Below are 25,754 nucleotides of genomic sequence, written 5' to 3' on the forward strand. Positions count from 1 at the left end.
GTAATCCTTTATTGTTAGGGCCTAGTTTGAATATAGCAAGTTGCTATAGTATACCTAATTGAATATACCAATTCTTGTATCTGCCCAAGAAGCCTTATTTAGATTAGGCTTATTCTTTAAAGTTGTTTTGCTTTGTTGATTTGAAAATACATCCCATTTCATTTCATTTTCTCAGAAAATGTGATAGCAGTTTAAAGGGACTAATGTCTGTGGGAAGTTTGCTCCTTTTATTCGAATCGTTCACTATGTTGTTTGCCATAGCTTTACTTTTTGTCCCCTTTTCTAAACTGAACCCCTCATTTAAGCACTTACTCTCTTGCCACCAATGCCTCTGTGCATTTTCCCTTTAACTTCTCATCACGTCCTCCCTACATGTTTAACCCTGGATTAACCATCTGCTTTCTCTTTTTAAATTTTCATTTTTAAAAAATTTTTAATTATGGTAAATTACTACATATAATACGCTTTCTCTTCTTTTAGTCCTGGGCTGGTAAGCACTCTAAAGACATTTATAGAGACTGGAGGTATGACAAATTCCGGTGGGCTTACTGAACTTGCAGGCATGCTTTGTCCCTGGGTCACCCCTGCCTGGTCCTCTCCCATAGCATCTGTTTTTTTCCTCCTCAAGCCTCCTATGCCTTCTCCACAACTGCCTTGGCTCTGGGCAGAGGGCCTTGCCACCTCTGTCACAGAGAACATGGAGGCTCTCTGCTGTTCACACCCTCAGCTTTGCGTGCTCCTGTGTATCCACACTTCTTCCCTAAACTCCACCCTCTGTCCTCCAGGCCTGCAGGAGGAGAGTGTCAAGCTCCCATCGAAGTTAAGTCTCTCTACTGGAGTTCTTGATGTCTTCCTAGCCCTCTGGAATATTCCTCCAGCATTTCCTCTTGTCTGCTCCACCTTCACATTTTGTTGTTCTTTGCTTTTCCATCCTCACAAAAATACACCTTAAGTTATTTCCATCTTAGACACAAAAACAAAAGTATTTAACACTTCCCTATGCCATATTTTCTTTTAGTTTGACCCTATGTTTTCTCATGGTACACAGCTGTGTACTGTGGAAGAATTTTCTGTAGCACTTGCTTTGCCTTGTTAACTTCCCATTCTTTCTTTGGGCCACCGAAGTCAGGCTTCTGCTCTCACTGCTCCACTGAAAGTGTCTCATAAAAGTCACTGATTCTCTGGTTGCCAAATCTAGTGGCCTCTCTCAGCTTCATTGTACTTGACCTTTCTTTCTTTCTTTTTTTTTTTTTTTGGCCACACCCCATGGCATGCAAGACCTTAGTTCCCCAACCAGGGATCGAACCCGTGCCCCCTGCACCGGAAGCGTGGAGTCTTAACCCCACTGGACCACCAGGGAAGTCCCCTGTACTTGACCTTTCTAAGACATTTAACACCAACCACTTCCTTCTTCATGAAACTCTTCCTTTGCTTTCTACTGTCCTGATTTTCCTGCCTCTGGTACATTCTTCTTCTCCTTTGTTGCCCCTCTTAAATGGTGATGTTCTCTGACTTACTTCCCTTTCAGTAGTCTCATCTATCTGCATGATTATAATTATCACGTATACACAGCTGATTCTGAAATCAGAATTTTCCACCCAGATGCCTCTTTTGAGTCCAGGCCCACATAACATAATCCTTATAACAGTCCTACAAAATAGTATTGTTTTCCATACGTATAGGTGAGGAAATTGAAGCTAAGGGATGTTTGTTAACCAGTTTGAGATCAAGCAGTCAGTGGAAGAGCCAGGATTTGAACCTCTGTCTAAAGTTAGGCTTTTAACTCTAAAGTATGCTATTAATCAAACATCTCCATCTGGCTCTCTGACAGATAAATATGTCATGTCCCATACCAAATGCCATCTCACAACTCCATTCTCAGTCCCCCACCACCACACACACACACACACACAAAACCAAGAGGGAGAATATGAAACCTGTATTCTCATCTCAGTGAGTGGCATTCCTCCTTCCAGTTATCCAAGCCAGAATATCATAGGGAATTGAATAGACTTCCCTCTGTCTCCATCCTACAGGCCTGTCCAGCCCAACAGAGCATCAGTTCCTGTGTATTCTCACTCTTTAACATAACTTGTACTCATTCCCTCCTTTTCACTTCCACTGCTACTGTAATAGTTGTTAACTTTATATCCACCTGGATTGCCGTAATAGTGACAATCCAGCCCATTGCTTCTCATGTTATCTGAGCTGAAGAATCAAGGTTCCTTGTTTTTTTGTTGCAGAAATTTTGTAGCATATAAAAAAATGAATCATTGGAAAACTGAAATGAAAAAACACATGTAAAATATAAGCTCCATTTTTAAAATTACTAAATTCGATAGACATAACATTACCGTCAATTAGCTATAAAAGTTTTTAAATACCAATTTTCTGTGTGTATCCTGTAGCAGACGGGTAACAAACAGTTTGTGGATTGGCACTGGTCCACAGACAACAACCGAGGAGCACCCGTTCACGGTATCTGATGAAAAGAAATATCTTCAGTTTCCTTAGATTATAACCACATGGGCCTACGTTATTTAAAACCGAAATATTTCAACTAGGACGTCCTTTGTTTTGGGCTTATAGATAGCTTGTATATGTGGAATTAAGAGGTTTTAGAAAATTTCCTGTCTCTTTAGGATCCCTTCTTTCAATACAAATAAATCCCTTTAGAACAAGGGGTAGTCATGTGTTACATTAAAATTTTAATGCTGAGATCAAAGAGTACTCCCTTAGGAATCCAAAGCAAGATTTCTTGAATAGACTTGAAGTACAGTCTTCACGGGCTACCTGTAATAAAGGTGTTTTCCCTTGGTTTGATGTATTTAACTTGATACGATTGTACACACATACAAAAGTTCGCTTCTAATATGCAGTAAAAATACAGCAGATGGGTTGATGTGTTCCATTTACGAAAGATTAAAATTCTACATAGGTATTAACCTGATTGGGTGATAAATAATTAAAGTAAGTTATCTGGGTGTTGCCAGGCATCTGACTAAGCCCTGGTCAAAAGATTTGGAAGTTAATGAAGTGCAGACAGGAGATGCTAAAATGGTCAGACTGCAGAATACCCCTTGGCGTTAAACAGGGCATGGCTGAGAAATCAAAGACAGAAAAGCCAAGTTCTAAGCGGGTGGAATTCAGGTATGGGAATGCTGTAAATATTAAGCTGAGATTATATCTACAGTTAGTTTAGAAATTTATTAAATAAAACCGCTCAGACCCCATAGTTGTCTACTTCAGGCATCAGGTCTGATAAAGAACAGAACGCATGGGCAAATACCTAAGAGAACATAATCTTCCCACATGAGGTAAAAAAGTCAGAAAGGCCTTTCAGACATTGTAAAGTGAAAAAGCAAATTAAGTAACCTAATCTGCATTACTGTACCAGGTACTTAAAACTACCACAGAAAATTTCTAACCACTGAGAGTTCATTAATAATTTAAGAAATTTTTTGAGTTCAATTACAGCAGTATTTACTCTGTTAATGAAATGAATGAGTCTCAAACACAATTAACTATCAAAACAAAACAAAATTATGTCACAAGAAGTTGGGGCACTATAGGAAGTTTAGGAGATCAAATTCCCAAAGCAGAATGTTATAACTGTCACCCTTCTTACATTTCTAGACAAGTCACAGGAGATGGGTAGACGGCAGATTGCTGAACCCACACACCTGGAAAGTGATTAAAAGTTTTATTCAGGGCTTCCCTGGTGGCGCAGTGGGTGAGAGTCCGCCTGCCGATGCAGGGGACACGGGTTCGTGCCCCGGTCCGGGAAGATCCCACGTGCCGCGGAGCGGCTGGGCCCGTGAGCCATGGCCGCTGAGCCTGCGCGTCCAGAGCCTGTGCCCCGCAATGGGAGAGGCCACAACAGTGAGAGGCCCGCGTACCGCAAAAAAAAAAAAAAAAAAAAGTTTTATTCAAAGAAAACTTTTAAAGCAGCATAGCTTTTATAAATTTGGGGATGGAGAGGAGGTAGGAAAAGGCAACCTCATTGGAGTCTCTATGCTCCCCAAAGCTAAAAGGAGTGAGATGAAGTGAAAAGAAAATGTATTTTTGAAAGGCAATGAAGAGAAAGGAAGAAACAAAAAGAAAATAACTTTTTAAATTTACACTGTAGCAAGTTAAGATGAGTTATGGGATAACAAGTGTTCACTAGGTGGACTGGGGTGGGAGAAATGATGACATTGCAGGCAAAGGGAACAGACAGGAAAACAGAAGTGGAGCATGGCATAGAAGAGCAGCCTGTCTTGTCTCAGATGAGCGAGCAGTTGGGATGGCCAGAGCACACGCAAGGATGCAAAGTCCAATGCTGCCCGGGATCTGACCATGGAGAAGGCTTAGACCAGTGCTTCTCAAACTTATGTGCACATAAATCTCCTGAGGATTTGTTAAAATTCAGATTAAGGGAAGGGACTTGAGAGTCTGCTCTTCTAAATAGTTGCTGTGTGATGTAGATGCTTAGGTTCGCAGACCACACTTGTAGTAGTAAGACACTAAATTTTATCCTGATGTTTATTGGTACTTGGTTTCATGTATTATTAGTTGCCACTCTTTAGTTAGTACTTATTGAGTAGCACTAAACACATGGCATTTATGTCAAGCTAGATATTAAGGAATTTTATGTAAGTTTTGCCTTGCTGATGGTGAAATAATACTCTAAGCAACTTCATTGCCAAATACAAAAGAAATAAATAGGTACAAGCTCTCATCCTTTGAGCTAGTTGAGTAGGGAGATGCAATATAATAATGGAAAGAATCTAAAATTTGGGTTCAGAGTTTTAGACCTGAGTTCTAGTATCAGTTTTGTGACTAAATAACTGTGACTTTGTGAAGGTAAATTAACTCCTATTTCTGTTTTTGGCTTGTTTGTTTTCTTGTGTCTGAAATAGTATAATACTTGCCATTTTATAGAATTATTGTGAGGATTAGAAATGATCTGTATAAAGTACCTTGTAGGGAAAGGTTAATGAGGGTTTCACTTGTCAAACTTTCAATCTAGCCCTAGGAATTATTGATCTGTATGCTATTATTTACTCCTCTACTTTTTGAGTCTTTTTTTTTTTCTTAGTGATTCCTGGCAAGTTGGAGAGTGCAGCTTTTTTGTGTGGTTTTAAAAGTTCCCACCACTACCCCACCCCAGGATCCACTTACACTTATGGTGTATTATGTGGTTGTTACAGAGGGGAATCTCTTGTACTTCTAAATGCTCTGGAAGCATGAAAAGACAGGTTGGATTGTAGTTTTATCTGATTTTTATAGTTCTTTTGTCTTTTTAAAAATTATTTCTTTTTTTTAAAATAAATTTATTTATTTATTTTTGGCTACATTGGGTCTTTTGTTGCTGTGTGTAGGCTTTCTTTTGTTGCGGCAAGCGGGGGCTACTCTTTGTTGCGGTGCCCGGGCTTCTCATTGCAGTGGCTTGTCCTGTTGCGGAGCACAGGCTCTGGGCGCGCGGGCTGAAGTAGTTGTGGCACACGGGCTCAGAAGTTGTGGCTCGCGGGCTCTAGAGCACAGGCTCAGTAGTTGTGGCGCATGGGCTTGGTCGCTCCGCGGCATGTGGGATCTTCCCAAACCAGGGCTCGAACCCATGTCCCCTACATTGGCAGGTGGATTCTTAACCACTGTGCCACCAGGGAACTCCTAAAAATTATTTCTTGATTATGGAAATTTCCTATATAATTTGACCCTTGCAGTTTGCTGTGGAACAGAAACATCCCTCTTCCAAGGGGAACTAAGTAATCCAGCCTGTTGCTTACCCATCATTCAAGCTATGAATGGGCATTCCAACTGTGGTCCTCCCTAGGGAGAATGGGACTCAGAGAGGAGACCCACAAAGGCCGTAGAAGCAGGTTTGAGCCTTTCAGGCAGGAATTCTGGGGATTCTGGTACCTAGACTGCAGAAGAGGGCCATGGACTATGGATGGGCATTCTTTGATCTTACTGACTCCTCACCCTGTTGGGGACGTGCACAGCTAGAGGCAGGCAAAAGCAGGGCCCTCTAAAGCTCAGGACAAGGGCCCAGGTTGTTGGGCAGGAGTGTATTAAGGAAATCAGTATTTAATCTCAGCTGCCTTTTTACTAGCCTGTTTGTTTAGCTTTCTTATTTTAAGACTGTGATATGCTCTTATCTATGCTTGAGTTTTTAATGGATGACACAAGAATATTATAAACATTTAATTCAGCACCTCTTAGATGGAAATAAGTCTTAGTGATTAAAAAAAAATCCTTAGATTAAACGTGGTATTATGAGCTTTTTTTTTTTTTCTAACTCTGTGCCTGGTCCTTATGTTTTGGTTTTTTTAGATCGGCTTCAGCTCCCCAGGAATATGATTGAAAACAGCATGTTTGAGGAAGAACCAGATGTGGTGGATTTAGCCAAAGAACCTTGTTTACATCCTCTAGAGCCTGATGAGGTGGAATATGAGCCCCGGGGTTCACGACTGCTGGTGCGGGGTCTTGGTGAGCATGAGATGGATGAGGACGAAGAGGATTATGAGTCGTCCGCAAAGCTGCTGGGCATGTCCTTCATGAACAGGAGCTCGGGCCTTCGAAACAGTGCAGCCGGCTACAGGCAGAGCTCAGATGGGACTTGTTCAGTACCGTCTGCGAGGACCATGGTGGTCTGTGCTTTTGTCATTGTGGTTGCTGTTTCTGTAATCATGGTGATTTATCTACTGCCCAGATGTACCTTTACTAAAGAAGGCTGCCACAAAAAAAACCAATCAATGGGATTAATTCAGCCAATTGCAACTAATGGGAAGTTGTTTCCATGGGCACAAATCAGGCTTCCCACTGCCATTATGCCAGTACGCTATGAACTTAACCTACACCCAAACCTAACCTCGATGACATTCAGGGGCTCTGTGACGATTTCACTCCAGGCTCTTCAGGCCACATGGAACATAGTTCTTCACAGCACAGGCCATAATATTTCAAGAGTGACCTTTATGTCAGCAGTTTCAAGCCAAGAAAAACAAGTCGATGTCCTGGAATATCCATTTCATGAACAAATCGCCATTGTTGCCCCTGAGGCCCTTCTTGAAGGGCACAATTATACCTTGAAGATAGAGTATTCGGCAAATATATCTAGTTCTTACTATGGGTTTTATGGCATCTCCTACACAGATGAAAGTAATGAGAAAAAGTATGTAGCCCTCTTAAACGATTCTGCTTCTTTGCTCTCTGATGACTTCTGCAATATGGATCCCGTTGCCCACACTAGAGACATTAACTGCAATTTTTTTTTAATTTAAGAGGTTAGGTGAAAAATAGTAGAATGGTGATTTGGAAGAGTATACTCTTTCTCTCTTAGTCAAAGCCTTGAGTATGTATCATATATATGATATGTCACGGTGGGGCTGGGGGCATGCTGACGGAAGGAGATGGACAAGGATTATATCAGTTACATTCTCTATCACAAACACTTAAGTTATATTGAGCTTTTCGTATCTTATAAGATGAATGTAGTTTTCTGTCACCTTCAAGGTCTCCATGTGAACCAGATATAGAAGAACACAGGTTATTCTTTCAGTCTTAGTTTCCTATTGTGTGGAACTTTTAGGAGGTGCTTACTGAGATGGAGAAAGAAAGCATGAAGAAGTGTTGTATACTTATATATGTAATTTTTAGTATCCTTAATCTTTGCTGGGTTTTGTCTTTTTAATGCCATTCTATTTTGGATTTCTGATGGAAAAGTAAAAAAAGAAATCTTGGAGAGATTCATTTTAAAAAAGTGACTTAAAACATAAAATTATTCAGCTCCCCATTTAAACCATATATTTTGTTCTTTAATCTTAGTATTCATAGATGTAGTTTGAATTTCTGGAAAGATGCAGTGCACAGTTGCATACAGACTATTCTTAAGTAGCAGTAATGTCACTTCTCTTACGTGTGCAAAGTCCTTGTCAGATCTGCTTAGTGCATTGGAGCATTCTCTCATGTTCCTCTGCAAACCGGTGTGTGAATTACCATTGAGGTCCATTTGGCTAATGTATGTTGGTATACTGAGAAAAATAGAAATGAATATTTTAAATCTGTCTTAAGTTTTTTGATCCTTCTTAACTAGAGAAAGAGACAAAGCAAGATCTATAGTCCCATTCAGATAAGTAATATTTCTCTTTCCCCTTAACGTAATACTTTTAAAATAAATGGCATGCTGGCTCTTGCCATGAGATCTGACATGAAAAGCAAACTGATAATTGCAGGGGTAGCTTGGGGCTTCTAGGCTTTACTTCTCCTTCTATAATCTCCATCATCTCTAGGAATTATAGGATATACATAACAACAGTGTTCTTAGTATGCAATCAGACCTTTACGACAAATACCCTAGTCATCTCTTCCAATCAGATTATTGCCCTCGGATCCTCTTGGGCCTGCCTGTATATAATGGGAAGAGTCAATGTTGTGTGGCAGAGTGAGGTGGTTTTGGACAGGGTTACTTGTTGACCCTTTTGCTGTGGGCTGGATTGAGTTGTGGAAAATGCTAGAAAAATGGAAGACATTCTTTTTTTTTTTTTTTCTCACACATACACACTGTATTTTATTTTTACGGGAGATAAATAAACTGACACCAAACATTGTAAATGGATGACCACAACAAAAGCAACAATGATTGCAATTACCAAACACGAAACACACTCATACTATGGGAAGACATTCTTAAAATTATGAAGTAGAGTATTTTTTTTTAAATAGTACTTTAAAATTTGTGAAACTCTGCTATTACAAAAACTATATACATCCATTAACCTACCTGGTTCCATAAAATGGATACCCCACATGATTATATATCTTGATGCAAGATAGAAGTTTAGAAGATTATTTATACCTTTCAAGAGGTCTGAAAACTAATTCAAAACAAGTAGATAAAGTAATTATTTCTACCTTTCAAGAGGCCTGAAAACTGTAATTCAAAACAAGTAGATAAAGTAATTAAGGGATATATTTCCTATCGATTGGAAAATCAAAGTAAGTGTAAATGTCAAACGTACTGACACTGCTTGTGGTAAAGGAACTTTACCTGTGTCATCTAAGAAGTGGAGATGGTCAGTAACCTTGCAGTTAAATCTAGAAATTGTTGACCATAGATTTAAGGTTCTAGATAACAAACTGATACTAAAAAACTAGCAAAGGAATTTAGGCTGGAGATGTGTTTTATTTCTTTGTTCTTCAATCTCTCAGTGTCTTTTTCTCAAACTCTTGAGTCATCTTCTTAACTGAACCCCTGACCTCTAATCTTACTACAGCTTTCCCCCTCCTCTTTCCCCCATCTTCCACACTGCTGCCAGACTATTTCTAGAAGTACAGATCTGACCATGTTGGTCTTTGGTTTATGATCCTTCAGCAGTTCCTCATTTTTAACAAGATTTAGTTCAATTTCTTTCAAGATCTGGGCCTTTTTTTTTTTTTTTTCTCTCACAGCCCCTCACCTGCCTTAATGAACTTCATGTGCACTTTCCTGAGTTCCAGTAGTAATGGCAGCCCATATTTACTTGAGAACTGAAGTGCTAGAAACTGTTGCAAGCATTTTATATGTTTAGTCTTTTATCTTGTCAAACTCACTAAGAGGTGGAAATTATATTTTATTCACTTTACAGATGAGGAAGCAGAGCCACATGAAGTAATTCATTCAGCATCTTATGGCTAGCAAGTAGCAGAGGGGAACTCAAACCCAAAGTCATTTTAACTACAAAGACCACATTCTTAACCACTGTGGTGCACCAGCTTCCTTAGTTTTCACCTCTTTACCCATTGTTATCACCAGTGCGTAGAATTCTCTTACTGACCCTCAGCTAATTCATAACTGTCTTCAGTGCTCCTGGAGGTGGTGCTCAAACTGCAACTAGTATTTCTGAAGGCAAATGCAGTCACTAATGAAAGAACAAGCTTTGAGGTATTCAGCTTAGATAGAATAGCTTATAAGTATCATCAAGCAGCAGCCTTTTCAAAGGGGCTTCTATGTAAGATAGTTCTTATTGCATCTCTTTTAATAATAATTTAAGATCTTATTTGTCTTAGAACATTATAATCCAGTTTTTATCCAAAATGATGGTCCAAGTAGACTCTCATGAATAGTAAAGATGTCATCAAACTTTATACCTTGGTCCCCTGTGGCCCTCCTCCAAAATCTTCAGTTAACTGGGTAAGAATTTGGGAGTTGGGTGAAGAAATGGAATGTTCGAAACATATTTTTAAATTGTTTCACATATGTTGATTGCTGTCGTTCTTGCAGTTTACCCTAACAAACAGTTATTTGGGCAAATCCTTACTAGGACAGAAGCACAGTAATTCTAAGCATGAAGGAAGAGTTATGACTATCCAGCATTTATGATAGAAATCTGTGTAGGAATTTATGGCATACAAGTGGTTGTTACTATGAATAGTCTTATTCGATTCTAGCAAAAACCCTAAATGTTTGGTAGGGGATCCTACCTTGACCCTAGTTTAACAAATAAGGAAATGAGATGTAGATCACTGATTTGCTGAAGTCATATGGCTGGTAAGTTGCAGAGTTTGGGTCTTCTGACTCTAAATCTTACACTCTTTTCTACTTGCCTTTTTTTTTTTTTTTAACATCTTTATTGGAGTATAATTGCTTTACATTGTTGTGTTAGTTGCTGCTGTATAACAAAGTGAATCAGCTATACGTATACATACATCCCCATATCCCCTCCCTCTTGCGTCTCCCTCCCACCCTCCCTACCCCACCCCTCTAGGTGGACTAAGTCCTAAGCAAGCGAGGCAATCATGTCCACAGTGGTGGTTATCTATGTACCATATTGACTGGTAGCTGATATGTGCACACCAGGGCCACACTTGTCCTGATTCCTTATGACCATGTTTGTATGATTTCCCAAATGCAGATCTATTTCATTCCTCTGCTTAACTAAAAATCTGCATTTCTCCTCTTCTTATGCTTTTCTCCCAACCTTTAATTGAGGACTTATAGTTAAATTCTCAAGTGTTGTTGCTGTAGGAGAGGAGGAAAATTTTTGATTCGTTTTTGAAGAGAGTAAAGAACACCAGCATACTATAGGACACCTAGTTTTTTCAGTCCTCATGAAAGTGCAGGTTGTGAGTTTGAGGTTTAGTGTTATGAAGCCATCGTCTGTACAGAGAATAATGGCAATGGATGACAATCTTTTATAGTGATCTTTCATCAGAAACCTTTTTAAGACCTCAGTGGCCAGCTGTATCCTATCTTTGTGGCTTCATCTCCAGCCACGTTGGACACCCACCCCCAGTCCCTGAATATGCACTGCTCAGTCCTTCCTTGTGCTTCCTACTCTTTCTAGGCTGCACTATCTTCCTTTCTCTACCTTTTCAAATATTCCTCATTTTTAAAGGCCCTCTTCATATTTTATCACCAGTTTCCTTACAGTGTCTCTACCGCTAGGCAGATTTTTTTTCCTACCCTTTGTTTCCACTGCTTTGTTCGCACTATTCGGATGTGATTCCCAGCCTGATAACTTTCTACTGTATCACCTCTGCCTCTCCCAGTTGATTGAGAATCCTTTAATGTCTGGGCTTGTATGATATTTATCTTAGTATCCCTAGAACTTGGCAAGGTGCCTTGAATAGTAGGTACTCAATAACTATTGGATGGATTTGCATTTGTTTTAGGTACTTTGCAGCAACTCAGTTTGAACCCTTGGCAGCAAGATCTGCTTTTCCTTGTTTTGATGAACCAGCATTTAAAGCCACATTTATCATCAGGATCATAAGAGATGAGCAATACACTGCTTTATCAAATATGCCTAAGGTACTGTTCTGTTCCTTGAATGTAAAATCTTTGAGTGGGTCTCTTTGTTTTGAATACTTGAATTCTTCTTTGCCATACTGTTGAGAATGATTAAAATCATATACATTCTTATTCTTTCTTAAAATGCTTAAATAAAAGTAAAATATGTATTGGAATCAATTGGAAAGTCAGCCTGAGAAGCACTTGAGGAAAGAGAAAGACTGGATGTGGAAGGTATGGGCAGGAAGTGTGAAGTCTGTGCTATTGTACTAAAGTTCTGCAAATATTAATACTGTGAACTGCTACTAAAGAGCACAGTGATATTTTCAAAGACGTGGTGAATTTGCTATTCTAAACAGTGATATTTGGTAGTGTTGAATCATGATTGACCTTGGTGTTCTACTGGTTACTGAGAAATCGAGAAGGTAACATGGAGGTTGAACAACAAGAACATGGACATCTTTCTTGGCTGTGGGCTCTGCATGGAAGTAGTGGGGGTGAAATCAGGCAGAACTGTTTTTATGCTGAACAGAACTTGGGGGGGGGGTCCTTTTGTTACACCTGAGAGCTGTGTGCAGCTGATAGCAACCTCTCAGAAGCCATGTGACTGGCGGGGAGGAGCAGCCACATCTCACAGACTATGAGTCAGCCCTTGAGTCAAGGAGAGGACATGGTCTGTCCTTCAAGAAGGACGTCACTTCAGCAGCTCTACTCTTAGCTGTACTCTTCACCTTAATCTTTCTCTAAGAGAGGTCAAATGCTTACTTGCCTAGTAACCCAAAATATATTTTAAATTCATGGTTGGAAAATCCTGGAAGGTTACCCGCCTTCCCTCATCTTGTGTGTACTGCAGACTTCTCTAGTGACTTATCACCTTTAATCCCACTAAGCCTTCTTGTGGTCATCAGCACGGTCCTTTACGAAGCCATTTCAGATCATTTGGCGGGATTAACCAGCTGTAGCTCATTCTTGTGTGAATGTATTTGTAGCAGTAGAATGGAGCACTCCTAGGTCATAAGGAAGGATTTTTGGTTTTGATGGTGTTTTAAAGGGGAGAAACAGAGCCACTGCTACTTACTGTTTCTAACTTACATTTATTTATTTAAAGCCATTGTTTGAGACTAGGAACTTCTTAAGGATTTTTACTGTACTCAGTATGTCCTCATGATGAAGGATGGTAGAACAGACTGAGACTGAGGGCCGTGTTGTTTGGAAACTTGTGCTGAGGGATTAAAATATGCCAGCATCTTCACTACTTATTTCCTATTTGAGTCTTCAGTTTCCCAGTTTATATGTCACTGTCATTTATTCTCACAGTTACAGAACTGTCATTTTCCCCATTGCTTGTAGAAGTCATCAGTCATTATGGAAGATGGACTTGTTCAGGATGAGTTTTCTGAGAGTGTGAAGATGAGCACTTACCTGGTTGCTTTCGTTGTGGGGGAGTTGAAGAATCTGAGTCAGGACATAAATGGAACCCTGGTATGTATGTTGTTGTGGTAATTGTCTTGAAAACCTGTATTCACAGGAGGTTGAGAGGAATCCTTTCATGATATCTGGTAACTGCTTTATGAAGGAAAACAATCTTTTGGTTCACAACTCTGACATTTTATACCAGCAGTGTTACTTTTTACTTAGTTGTTATTTACTGTTATTATTTGAATACCAAAAAAATCAATAATTTTTAAGTTCCTTTAAATTTTACTTTTATCAGAGAATTTCAGTAAGACAATATATGTATGAGAAAGCCTCTAGAACTGTGCTGTATAATATGAAAACACAGAAAGACAATTTAATTAAATCAAGAAACAGTACATGAACAAAATGAGATGTTTAACGGAGACATAGAAATCATAAAAAAAAAAAAAGAACCAAACAGAAATTCTGGGTCTGAAAAATACAGTGAATGAAATGAAAAATGCAATACAGACCATCAGCAGCAGAATGGATCAAGCAAGAAAAAGAATTTGCGAGTTAGAAGACAGGAAATTTTATATTATGTGGTCAGGGAAGAACAAAGGAAAAAAGGATGAAAAAGAAGTGACAAAAGCCTACATGATTTGTGGGACACCACCAGAAGAAACAATTTGTGAATTATTGGAGTTTCAGAAGGAGAACATAGGGAACAGGGGGCAGAAAGCTTACTTAAAAAAATAATTGCTGAGAACTTAGCAAATCTGGGGAGAAATTTGGATATCCAAGTTCATGAAGCTCATAGGTTACCAAACACACTCAGCTTAAAGAGGTCTTCTCCAAGACACGTTATAATAAAATGGTCAGAAGTCAAAGAGAATCTTAAAAGCAGCAAAAGAAAAGAAGCTTATAACTTATAAGGGAACTACCATAAATCTATCAGTGGATTTCTGAGAAGAAGCCTTAGAACACAAGAGAGAAGCAAATGATATATTCAGAGTGCTGAAAGGAAAAAACTGCCAACCAAAAATACTTTATCCAGCAAAGTTATCCTCAGAAATGAAGGAGTGAGAAAGACTTTTCCATACAAGAAAAAAAAGCTGAGAGAGCCCCTTACCCCTAGACCTGCCTTACAAGAATTGCTGAAAGGAGTGCTTCCAGCTGAATTGAAAGGACACTAGCTAGTAACATGAAAACATGAAAATGTACAACACACTGGAAAAGGTATTTATATAGTAAAATTCAGAATGTTCTAATAGTATAATGTGGTATATGCATTCTATGGGATGTATCAAAAGCAGTTCTAGGAGGGAACTTTAGAGTGATAAATGCCTACATTAAGAAAAAAGAAAGATCTCAATAAACAACCTAACTTTACACCTCAAGGAACTAGAAGAAGAATAACAAACTGAGTCCGAAGTTAGCAGAAGGAAGGAAATAAGCAAAGATCGGAGCAGATAAATGAAATAGATACCAGAAAGAGAGTAGAAAAGATCAACAAAACGAAGAGCTGGATTTTTAGAAAGGTAAATGAAATTGACAAACCTTTAGCTAGACTAACTAGTGAAAAAAGAAGACTCAAAATCAGAAATGAAAGGAGACATTACAGCTGATACCACAGAAGTACAAAGGATCATAAGAGCCTACTGTGAATAACTATAGGCCAAGAAATTGGATAACCTAGAAGAAATGAATAAACTCCTAGGAACATACAATCTACCAAGACTAAATCATGAAGACATAAAAAAATCTGAACAGATCAGTAATATAAAGAAAGATTGAATTAATAATCAAAAACATCCCAACAAAGAAAAGCCCAGGATCAGATCAGTTTCTCTGGTGAATTCTACCAAGCGTTAAAAAAAATCTATAGATTCAATGCAATAGAATTCTAATGGCATTTTTCACAGAAATAGAAAAAAATAATCCTAAAATTTGTATGGAACCGCAGAGACCTCAAATAGCTAGAGCAATCTTGAGAAAAAAGAACAAAGTTGGAGGTATCACACTTCCTTGATTTCAAACTATACTACAGAGATAAAGTAATCAAAATCATATGCATAGTAATAAAAGAGTGTGGTACTGGCATAAAAGTAGACACAGACCAATAGAAAAGAATCAAGACCCCAAAAATAAACTCTGCAAAAATGGTCAACTAATATATGACAAGGGAGCCAAGAATACTCAGTGGGGAAAGGGTAGTCCCTTCAATAAATGGTGCTGGGAAAACTGGATCATCACATGCAGAAGAATGAAATTGGACCCTTATCTTTCACCACTCACAAAAATTAACTGGAAATGGATTAAAGACTTATATGTAGGATTTGAAAGTATAAAACTCCTAGAAGAAAACATAGAGAAAAAGCTCTTTGACATGGGTCTTGGCAACAATTTTTTGTATATGACACCAAAGCACATGCAACAAAAGCCAAAATCAACAAGTAGGAGAACCTCAAACTAAAAATTTCTGCACTGCAAAAGAAACAGTCAACAAAATTAAAAGGTAACCTGTGGAATGGAAGAACATATCAAATATCTGATAAGAGATTAATATTCAAAATATATAAGGAACTCATACAACTCAGTGGCAAAAAACCAAACAATCTGGTTAAAAAAGGGCAGAGGAACTGAATAGACATTTTTCCAAAGAAGACATGCAGATGACCAACAGATACATCAAAAGGTGCTCAATATCACTAATCAGAAGGAAAATGCAAATCAAAACCTCAGTGAGATACCACCTCACACCTGTTAGAATGACTGCCATCAAAAAGACATAAGTAACAAGTGTTGGTGAGAATGTGGAGAAAAGGGAACCTTTGTGCGCTATTAGTGGGAATGTAAATTGGTGTAGCCACTGTGGAAAACAATATGAGGGTTCCTCAAAAAATTAAAAATAGTACCATCATATGATCCAGCAATCCCACTTCTGGGTATATATCCACAGGATATATATCAAATCAGGATCTTAAAGAGGTCTGCACTTCCATATTTGTTGCAGCATTACTAACAATAATATTATTATTCATAATAATAACTTAAGTGCGGATGAATGGATAAAGAAGATGTCGTCTGTGTATGTGTGTGTATATACACACACATACACACACACACACACACACACACACACAATGGAGTGTTATTCAGCCATGAGAAAGAAAGAAGGAAATCTTGCCATTTGGGACAACATATATGGACCTTGAGGGCATTATGCTAAGTGAAATAAGTCAGACAGACAAAGACTATATGACCTCACTTATGTGTGGAATCTAAAACTGAACTCATGGAAACAGTGGACTTGTGGTTGCCAGGGCCTGAGGGGTGGGGGAGATGGGGAGATGTTGGTCAAAGGGTCCAAACTTCCAGTTATAAATAAGTTCTGGGGAGCTAATGTACAGCATGGTGATTATAGTTAACACTGTATTATATATTTGAAAGTTGCAAAGAAAGTTGCTTAAATGTTCTCACCATGCAAAAGAAATGGTAGTTATATGAAGTGATGGAAGTGTTAACTCGTGCTACTGTGGTAAGCATTTCACAATATATAAGTGTATCTAATGAACATGTTGTATACCTTAAATTTACATAATATATGTTAATTATATCATTAAAGCTGCAAAAATTAATTAAATTTAAAATTCACTTCCTTAGTCTCAGTAGCCACATTTCTAGCATTCTTGTGGCTAGTGGCTACCTTATTGGATATCAAAGATATTGAATATTTCCATCAATGCAGAAAATTTTATTGGACAGCAGCAAATCTAGAATATTGTGCAGACTTAAAAGATAGCATAAAAATTTAGTTAGAAGAAAAACTCCAAGTTGTAAAAGTCATTTGAATGCACCTTTTGAAAAAGCAAGTCCTGATTGAATTTTCTTCATCTTAAAGAGAGAAGATTGTTTAAATGTCTGCTATGTCTGTAATTTGTCAAGATTGACCCTTTGTTCTAATTAGGCTCCTCTGCTTTTCTTCGTTGTTTGAATCTTCTGTAAATGATTGTTTGATTGGATTTTATGCCTTAATTTCACTGTAAAGACCTTAAAAAGCTAATATCTTCACATACTAACAACATAGGAGAAAAGGGTCTTTTAAAGCTAAAAATGATTATTTTTCATGATAGAAATATGATGGAATTTTTTTTTCATATTTTTGATCCCCACCAGGGTATGTTTTCTACCCTTTGAACACATTCACTTGGATTTGGGCTTCCTTTCCAGACCAAAGAACTTTATTTTAATCACATTGTATTTGGATCTTATTATTTGCTAATTAAGAGGGGCATACTCCTTCTGTTAGAAAAGATTATCATGTCTACTCCATTAACTCTTAGAGAGAAGGGGTGAGGTAAGGATTATCTGGCTCTTCATAAGCAATAACACTGCCATATGACTTCATGCTCAAAGGATGGAGACCTGTTCGTGTTCAAGGGTAATGTGGACTACATTGAGTAAGTGCTCAATATCATTTACTCACCTTTGGGTTTAAAAGAGTTTTGGGCAAGTCTAAACCAAAGAGTTTTTCGGAGTCCTTTCGAAAGGATTTTAAGACTGGTTTAATTCTGAAAAAAATTCAATTAATCTCTCTTCAAGTTTTGCACCCCAAATTTAGCCCTTGATGCAGATGTTGCAGCCTTGATAAAACCTAAAAGGTTCAATCTTAAGTCAGGTTGCTTCTTCAAGAGCCAGCTGAGTACCACCCTCTCCTTGAAACTTTTCGTTCTTTCCCCAGCTGGGATTAATCATTCCCTCTCTGATATTTCATAGCACTTTAGTTACATCTCTGTTGTAGTTCTTATCACACTCTTTGATATAAAATCCCCAGCACTTTTTATTGTATCTCAAAATGTATGTAGTCTTGGCTTTTTATTTTCCCTCTCTTTCTCTCCCCCTCCCTCCCTCTCTCTCTCTTTCTTTCAACAGCTATGCTGGCTTCTTACTGCCTGTAGGATTACATTCAAACTCATAATTCTGTGATATTCAAGGCCCTCATAAATTCGGTTATATTTCCAGTTGCTCCAGTGGAATTCTTTCATCTAGTAAGGCTGAATTATTCACTGCTCAGATATATACCTCATATATTATATATATATATCTTATATATAACATATATATATAACATATAACATATATATAACATATATGTATAACATATATATATATAACATATATATATATATATATTTTGTCCACAACAGTTGACCCTTGAAGAACATGAGTTTGAACTGCACAAGTCCACTTATTGCAGATTTTTTTCAATAGTAAATACTGCAGTACTACACGATCCATAGTTTGAATCCTTAGATGCGGAAGACTGACTATAAGTTATACTCAGATTTTCAACTGCTCTAAGGGTTGTTGCCCCAACCCCGTCATTGTTCAAGGGTCAACTGGAAAGAGAGAGAGATTGAAAGAGAGAGAGGAGTTTCAAGTGACTTTTTTTGCTTTTTATTTACATGTATTAGGAAGCAACATGGTTAAACATGGACTCTGGCATCTACCTCGGTTCAAATCTCTCCTATACAGCTTTCTACCTATGTGCCCTTGGGCAGACTGCTCTGTAATTCTCTAAACCTCACCTTCCACAACTCTAATACTATATTGTCTATATTAGCCTGCTCTCTCAAGGATTAAGTTTTTTAAATTCCTGTAAAATCTTCGGTACCTGGCAGATAGTAATACACACACAGAGAAACTCCCTTGTATGTATGTAAACTCCCTTGTATATATAAATATAAATAACCTTTATCATTTTTAATGCTACCCAGTAGTAAATGTGTTTTGAAAAAATTACAAATAAACAACTGTTTTATTAACTTTCTCTTTTTATTAGGAAATGGGGGAGACTCTAGCATGTGTGGAGTTATACTCTGTGCAGGCAGTTGTCTTGAGCTCTCATTTATAAACATCTTTTTATTTTATAAACCAGATGAGAGGAAGGCATTAGCCTCATATTGCTAATGAAGAAACAGTGTACCAGAGAGGTTAAGTAATTGACCTAGATTACATAGCCAGTAAATGATAGTCAGAATTCACTGTCTACCACAATATACTGCTTCTTACAACAAATGACGTGATTTCTGTAGGTATGGTGATCAGAAATTCAGACATAGAGTCTAATAAAGGATTTTTGTTCCACTAAAATGTAATCTCTAGGGTATGTTCTATTTTGTAATATTTGACATTAGGCCTATTTCACAAGATTCAGGAATAAGGCAGTAGGGCTTTACTTATTAATGTCAGTCATAGTAAACAACTGAAAATGTCAAAGTTGACTGTGGATTATTAAACGTGGCCTGTTCAGTGATAAAGATTACTATGTTGTCAAAGACCTAAAGAAAGAGAGAACATTTGTTTTATCATTTCTGTCCATTATTCAATGTTCCTTAAACCTCTCTCTGCCTTCAGGAATGCCAGAATTACCTAGAAAATTCGAGGCTAGTTTTGAAATACACTTTATCAGTTTGTCTTGAGGTTTTTATTTTGTTGTTGCCATTACCTGATTTTGTTTTTACCATAGACAGGTCTAATTTATAGAATCAGAATCCATTGGTGGTTAGTCAGATGTGGACATCATATCTGTTTAACATCCAAACAGAACCTTCAACACTATTATCCATGTGAAGTTATAATTTTAATTTATTCTTATTTAGTCAGGAACATGACTTAGCTCCACAAACAACATTTCCTCAAGTATCCTTCCACCAACTAGGGACATTATACGTAATTTATATCATTCTCCTAAAGTCTCAAGTGCCATGTAATCAATTATTCTGGATAGACTTCATTCTGGTGAGGTTTTTTTGTTTTGGGGTTGTTTTATTTTTTTAAGGAATTTATGCTTTTTGTATGTTCAGCTGTCTGTTTAGGAAAGCTGGTGTTTTTCAGGAAACTTAGTATTGGAAGATTCCAACATTTTCTGTCTTCATAAATCTTGCAGGCTGTATTGTTGTTCTTTGTGGGGGATGAGGTTTGGTTCTGGTTTTGCTTTTATCTAGTTTTTGCTTCTTATTAAATTAAGGAGCAGAGTAAGTTAAACCTAACAAACCTGCTGTTCCTCAGTCTTAACTCTTTTCTCTGAGAGCTGACTAGGAGACTTTTTTGTGTCTTTTATAAATCTCTCAGTCTTAGCAAGAGATGTTGTAGGAAAAGTTTTAAGTTGTAAGGCCTGAGCACCAGTTGGCTTGCATTTAACAGTGTTTAGAGTGCTCTTACCAAGTGCAGGGTGCTGGTCAAAACTTCTTTGTTGAACTAGATTGCTTTCTTTGTTTATTTCTTACTGCTTCTGTTGCTCTTAAAACAAGCATGATAATAATGTAATGACCTGACAATTCATCTCTAGTGAGAAATCACAGCACATATTTTAAAGGAAGAGAAGTAGAAGGAAAGAGAAAATGCCAAACTACCTTTCTTCCTAGTCATTGTATTCCGGAAATGGGACTCAGTGGATCCTTTGGTCAGATTTCAGTTCCATGTGAACTTCTTTTTTCTCCCTTTACTTTTCATCTAATGAAAGATGCTTTCACACATAGTGATGGGAGTGGCCAAATGGTGTGTTTGGGAGAAGGATGTTTGAGGAGGAACCTGGAGTATATGGGTGGTGTTTCTATTAGGACAGCATCTTCTAGATGGTTACATTGACTGGAACATAAAATATGTATGTGTGGAAAGAGCAGGCAGAAATAATGAAGACTGGTCTCAAATTCCAAGTGATCTTGGTACAGTCATTTATAATGGTAGTTAGATTTAAGAAGAATATGTCAGACTTTGTTGTGTGTGCTTGTGTGCTAACACTTTCACAGGGGGAATGATGCAGGAAGTGTGCATGGTCCTTTGGCAGGTGGTGACTGAATTCAATAAGCTGTGGTCACAGTCCTGTACCAAGGGCTGCAGATGTTCGAGTGCTGGGCTGGTGAAGTACACTTGGCCACATGATGTGATATTAAATTTCTTCCATAGTTACTTTAGAAAGTAACATATTGTATATGGGCTAACTGTAACTCCTAACACTTCATTGTTCCTGTCACTGTTGCCACAAATGCTCTCCTCATACATATTTTACCCCATTTCTGATGGGATTCTATTTGTAGTAATGATAATAACTACTATTTATTGAACACTTCTTTTGTGTCAGGCACTATTCTGAGTTCTATACATACTAGTTCATTTAATCCTGACAGTAACCCTGTGAGGATAGGAGCTACTTTTATCACCATTTTATAGATAAGGAGATTGAGGCTAACTAAGTTCACACAACTAGCAGAGATTTGAACCTGGCAGTCTCACTACAGAGCTTGTGTATTTATTTTGTTGTTCGTTTACTTAAAATTTTTTCTTTATATTTAATTTTTAATGCCATGTTACCTCCATGTTTTTGTGATTAATGCATATGTTCTATAGACTAAGGCCCCACATAAAGACAATTAAAGCTGAAATTATGACCTCTGAGAAATTGTTGACTGTTTTTCAGTGCTTTAATGAAAGACCAAAAATAATTTGGGGTTAGAGTTCACCAATGTATTTTTTCAAATGGTGAATTATTCAATAGGTCTCTATTTCCCACCTGTTGGGATCTTTGAGGTTTTTATCTTCTGCTGTGTCTTGTCCATATCCTACTTTCCCAAGTTGAGTACAGAGGGATTTTTTCTTTCAGTCAATTGAAAAACAATAAATATTGCTTTTTAAAACCTGTTGCTTTTAATGTAACTGCTTAAATTTTGCCTTTGATACTTACTGATAAGACATGTATAGTTAGTTACATCATATGTATTTAACTTATGCACTTAATCAGAAAAAGAGGGAAAGAATAACAATTTAAGTCATGTGGGCAACTGCATCTTCCCTGGAGCATGCTCCCTGAAGTGATTGGGCAGTGTGGGCATGAATCCCAGTATCCGCTTACCTGGTTTTAGTTACTGTGTGCCACTCACTGAGTGTTTCACTCTGCTGGGTATGGTTGTTTTTGATACAACATGTTCCTTAAAAACGAGCCAACAACTGCAGGAAAAAAAAAAAGGAAGCAGTTCCAAGGCTTCCAAGAAAAACTGGCTGTGCCATACTTGCTGAAAGAGAATGTGTTGGTCTCTAATAGGTTTCCCCAGGGTAATTTCAACATTTCTGTCTTAGGTGTTTATGTTAGAACTAACGCCCTTGTAAGCTGTGACTTCTCTGTATTGAATGCCTGCTCGATGCCAGGCACTGTGATAGGTGCTGAAAAGATGAAAACTTAGTTTTGGCCTTCAAATAATTCACAGTTTGATAGCTCATAGACAGGGAAGGGCCATTGTAGGTAATGGAGAGGAAGAGAAGAGTATCATAAAATTAAACAGGCAGATGCTTATAAATTGCTATATGATATAAAATAGTTTATTTCGAATATCATGTTAACTTTAAACTTACTGATTGCTTTTTTTTTTTTTTAACATTGTTGTATGTATGGAAATGACTTGCTAAATCCTATAGGGGTTAAAAGAACTATAAGCGAGAGTTGCTGTCCTGAAAAATCTCATATATCTTTATGTAGTTCTCAGGTATGCTAATCTTGACAGTGTTCACCTGAATATCATGCCATTTTAATTGTACCTGTCTTTACATCATACCTGTTACCTTTTAGGTTTCTATATATGCTGTCCCAGAAAAGATTGGTCAAGTTCACCATGCCTTGGAAACAACTGTGAAGCTTCTTGAGTTTTATCAAAACTACTTTGAAATTCAATACCCACTAAAGAAACTGGGTAAGAATCAAACAGTGCCTCTGATTTTCATTATCATTATAACCTAGATTTATGTTGCAAATGTTTTTTTCGGAAGAACTTTTGCCGAAGTTATTTTAAAGGAAAACCAAGAAACACTGTTAACTGTTTGCCTTCAAAATTGTTTGTATTTGTTAAGATTATTTAGATTCCATGGATGTATCTGAAAGTGGAGCTTAAAACACTTAGAAGTTTATGGGACTATTTCAGAGGTGCTGTGTAAGTGGGGATTTGCTTAGGGCTTAGTCTGGAGTTTGACTAGTTCTAATTTTCTAAGAAATTCCTAATTCAAATAATAATAGGAGTAATGAGAGCTCAGGAAAGCAAGAGCATTTCAGTGCTGTTCAGCATGGAGCTGGTTTTAGCTAGAAGAACGTTGGCCCTGCCTCTTGTCCTCCTTGCTCTGGGAACTTCTTCACTGTGAAGGAATTAGGTATCTTCTCTTGCTCAGGGACAGAGCAACAGTGACTCTACAGGGGGTTGGTCAGGTCTTCCTCGACTGACAGGTAGGTGATGAGCATACAGGGCTAGGAGGGTTCATTTCCTTAGGCGTATAAATGAATTCACTGCCTTCTGATTCAGTGATAGATCAATGGGTAAAATATTTTGATTTAATTAGGGAGTGCCTTAGATGGGGTAAAGTTGATAACTTCTTTCTTGTTATGTCCAGATTTGGTGGCTATTCCTGACTTTGAAGCAGGAGCAATGGAAAATTGGGGTTTGCTCACCTTCCGAGAAGAGACACTTCTGTATGATAATAATACTTCTTCAGTGGTGGATAAAAAGCTGGTTACTAAAATCATCGCTCATGAGCTGGCCCATCAGGTATCAGCAGCCAAGGCTGTTATATCTCACACCTGTGGTCTGTTTCATATCCTAGAGTTTTAGAATACATTTAGATGCTAATAATAATTCAGCTTTTTATTATAGCATTGCCTTCTTTCATAATAATATGATGCTTTTCAGACAAACTTAATTTTCGGATAAAAATGCTATTTAATGTTTTGTATAGGGTTTTACAGTTTATAAAGCATTTTCACATCCATTATCTCTCTTACTTTTCATAACTTGGTGGGGAAGAAACCTTTTCCCTGAGTTGTACTCTTCTTCTTACAACTCTTGGACTGTAGTTGTCAGGACTAGATTTATTGTTTTGTCTCCTGCTAAAACTGGGTTCTTAGTTAATTCTGGAGATGGAAGGTACTCTGTATGACATAGAGAAAAAGAAAGAAAATTATATGAGTACATGAACCTCCCTCTTTCTTCCCCAACACCTTGTCTCTCTTGTGCCCTCGATGAGGTGTTCATCAGGGTAGGGTATGGTACGGGGGTGTTGTGATGGTGGGAGCATGTGGAGGAAGAGTGGGACATGCTCTGGCAGTGGACAGCCTACCTCAGACACAGTCTGTAGCCCACCCTGCAGCCCTCGTGAGGGCTTCATGACATGCTGGCATATGAAGCGTATGCTTATTTACTGTTACAGTTTTAGGCATGTAGACAAGTTGTTTTTTGGGGGATCTGCTCTAGGTCTGTTATTCTGGGTCCGGCCATCACGCCTGGGGGAGTGTTTCTCATTTACTTCTTCTTTAGGACTTACAAGTCATCTTCCTCTGAAACAGGTTTTAAGATAATATCTTTGAAAAATATGCTTTTGTAATTCTCAAAGTTGTTTTGTTTCAGTACCTAGTAACCCTGTCATTTTGCTGATGGCTCAAGACAAGCCCTTGGCCACACTGACTAAATTGCACACCCTTTATTTCACTCTTTATTTACCACTCTTTATTTCAGGGATTTTGAGATGCATTTTTTTTAAGGGAGTCTCGTATCGTTTTTTTTCCTTCTTCTTACCACCTCATGGAAAAAGCCATTTAAAGTTCTTTCTGATTTCATTTATTTGTATGCATGCCAAATTTCTTACAGAATGTTATTTGAATTCTGTTTTGAATTATGTAAATACTGCCCTCAACTTGGGTGACTGAGGAGAAACCTGCAGTCCAGGCTCTCTGACTATAGGAACATCCCTCACATAGAAATTTATTTTTTAGTTGTCATGATGATTGTAAATACAATGGAAAATAATATTACTAACTTGACATTAGAAAGTAGCATTTCATTATCTAGGAAATCTTACTTTTAATGAGGTGACTCCTTTTTGTTTACCTAGTATATAACGTGTGTTAAATGGATAAATATGCTAATTGTCTTTCTTGCCTGTTTCATTTAAGGTAAAATGTTAAATTTTTTATTTTACTTTTAAAGTGAATTTATACAATTTATGCAATTCTACTTTTAAAGTAAATTTATATTACAAATATCATTTATTTGCAAGTCTTTAATTTGAATATAGTTTGTGTTAACTGTAATAAGTATATTTTTCAGTAATTGTAATCTGGTTATAGGTGATTAATCTGACAATTCAATTATTAGAAAATTCTTGAGAGTGTAAAGTTGGTTAGTCGTTTGTTTTTTCCCACAGTGGTTTGGTAATCTGGTAACAATACAGTGGTGGAACGATGTATGGCTAAATGAAGGTTTTGCTACTTTCATGGAGTATTTCTCTTTGGAAAAAATATTCGGAGAGCTCTCCAGTGTAAGTACACTATTTGTTAGGCCTGCTATGAATGCCAGAGGGAAAAATAGCCAAATCATATTCAACATGTATTTTCCATTCATTTGGAGTAATGAAAATGTTTCTAGAAAGATATGATAAAATTGACCTTTGTTATTGATCTCTATACTTGAGATTTGACAGTGAAAATTGTGCTTTTATTTACTGATGTATTTCAGAAAGCTGAAATTTTGTGAAATTATTTTACACTTTGTCATTAAGATGAACATTT

The 25,754-nt window shown here is 37.5% G+C and overlaps 1 protein-coding gene across 1 annotated transcript in view; it reads left to right on the forward strand.

Moving 5' to 3' along the window:
• Positions 1 to 25,754, forward strand: part of LNPEP (leucyl and cystinyl aminopeptidase) — a 99,496-nt gene that overhangs the window by 36,081 nt on the left and 37,661 nt on the right. The window contains exons 2-7 of the mRNA XM_082649896.1: positions 6,316 to 7,156; positions 11,635 to 11,773; positions 13,103 to 13,234; positions 22,776 to 22,896; positions 23,585 to 23,739; positions 25,391 to 25,504. Of these exons, the coding sequence (XP_082506022.1) occupies positions 6,316 to 7,156; positions 11,635 to 11,773; positions 13,103 to 13,234; positions 22,776 to 22,896; positions 23,585 to 23,739; positions 25,391 to 25,504 (1,502 nt within the window). The remainder of the gene's footprint in view (positions 1 to 6,315; positions 7,157 to 11,634; positions 11,774 to 13,102; positions 13,235 to 22,775; positions 22,897 to 23,584; positions 23,740 to 25,390; positions 25,505 to 25,754) is intronic.

This window comes from Grampus griseus (assembly GCF_964374135.1).
Source record: "Grampus griseus genome assembly, chromosome: 3".
Taxonomy (NCBI): domain Eukaryota; kingdom Metazoa; phylum Chordata; class Mammalia; order Artiodactyla; family Delphinidae; genus Grampus; species Grampus griseus.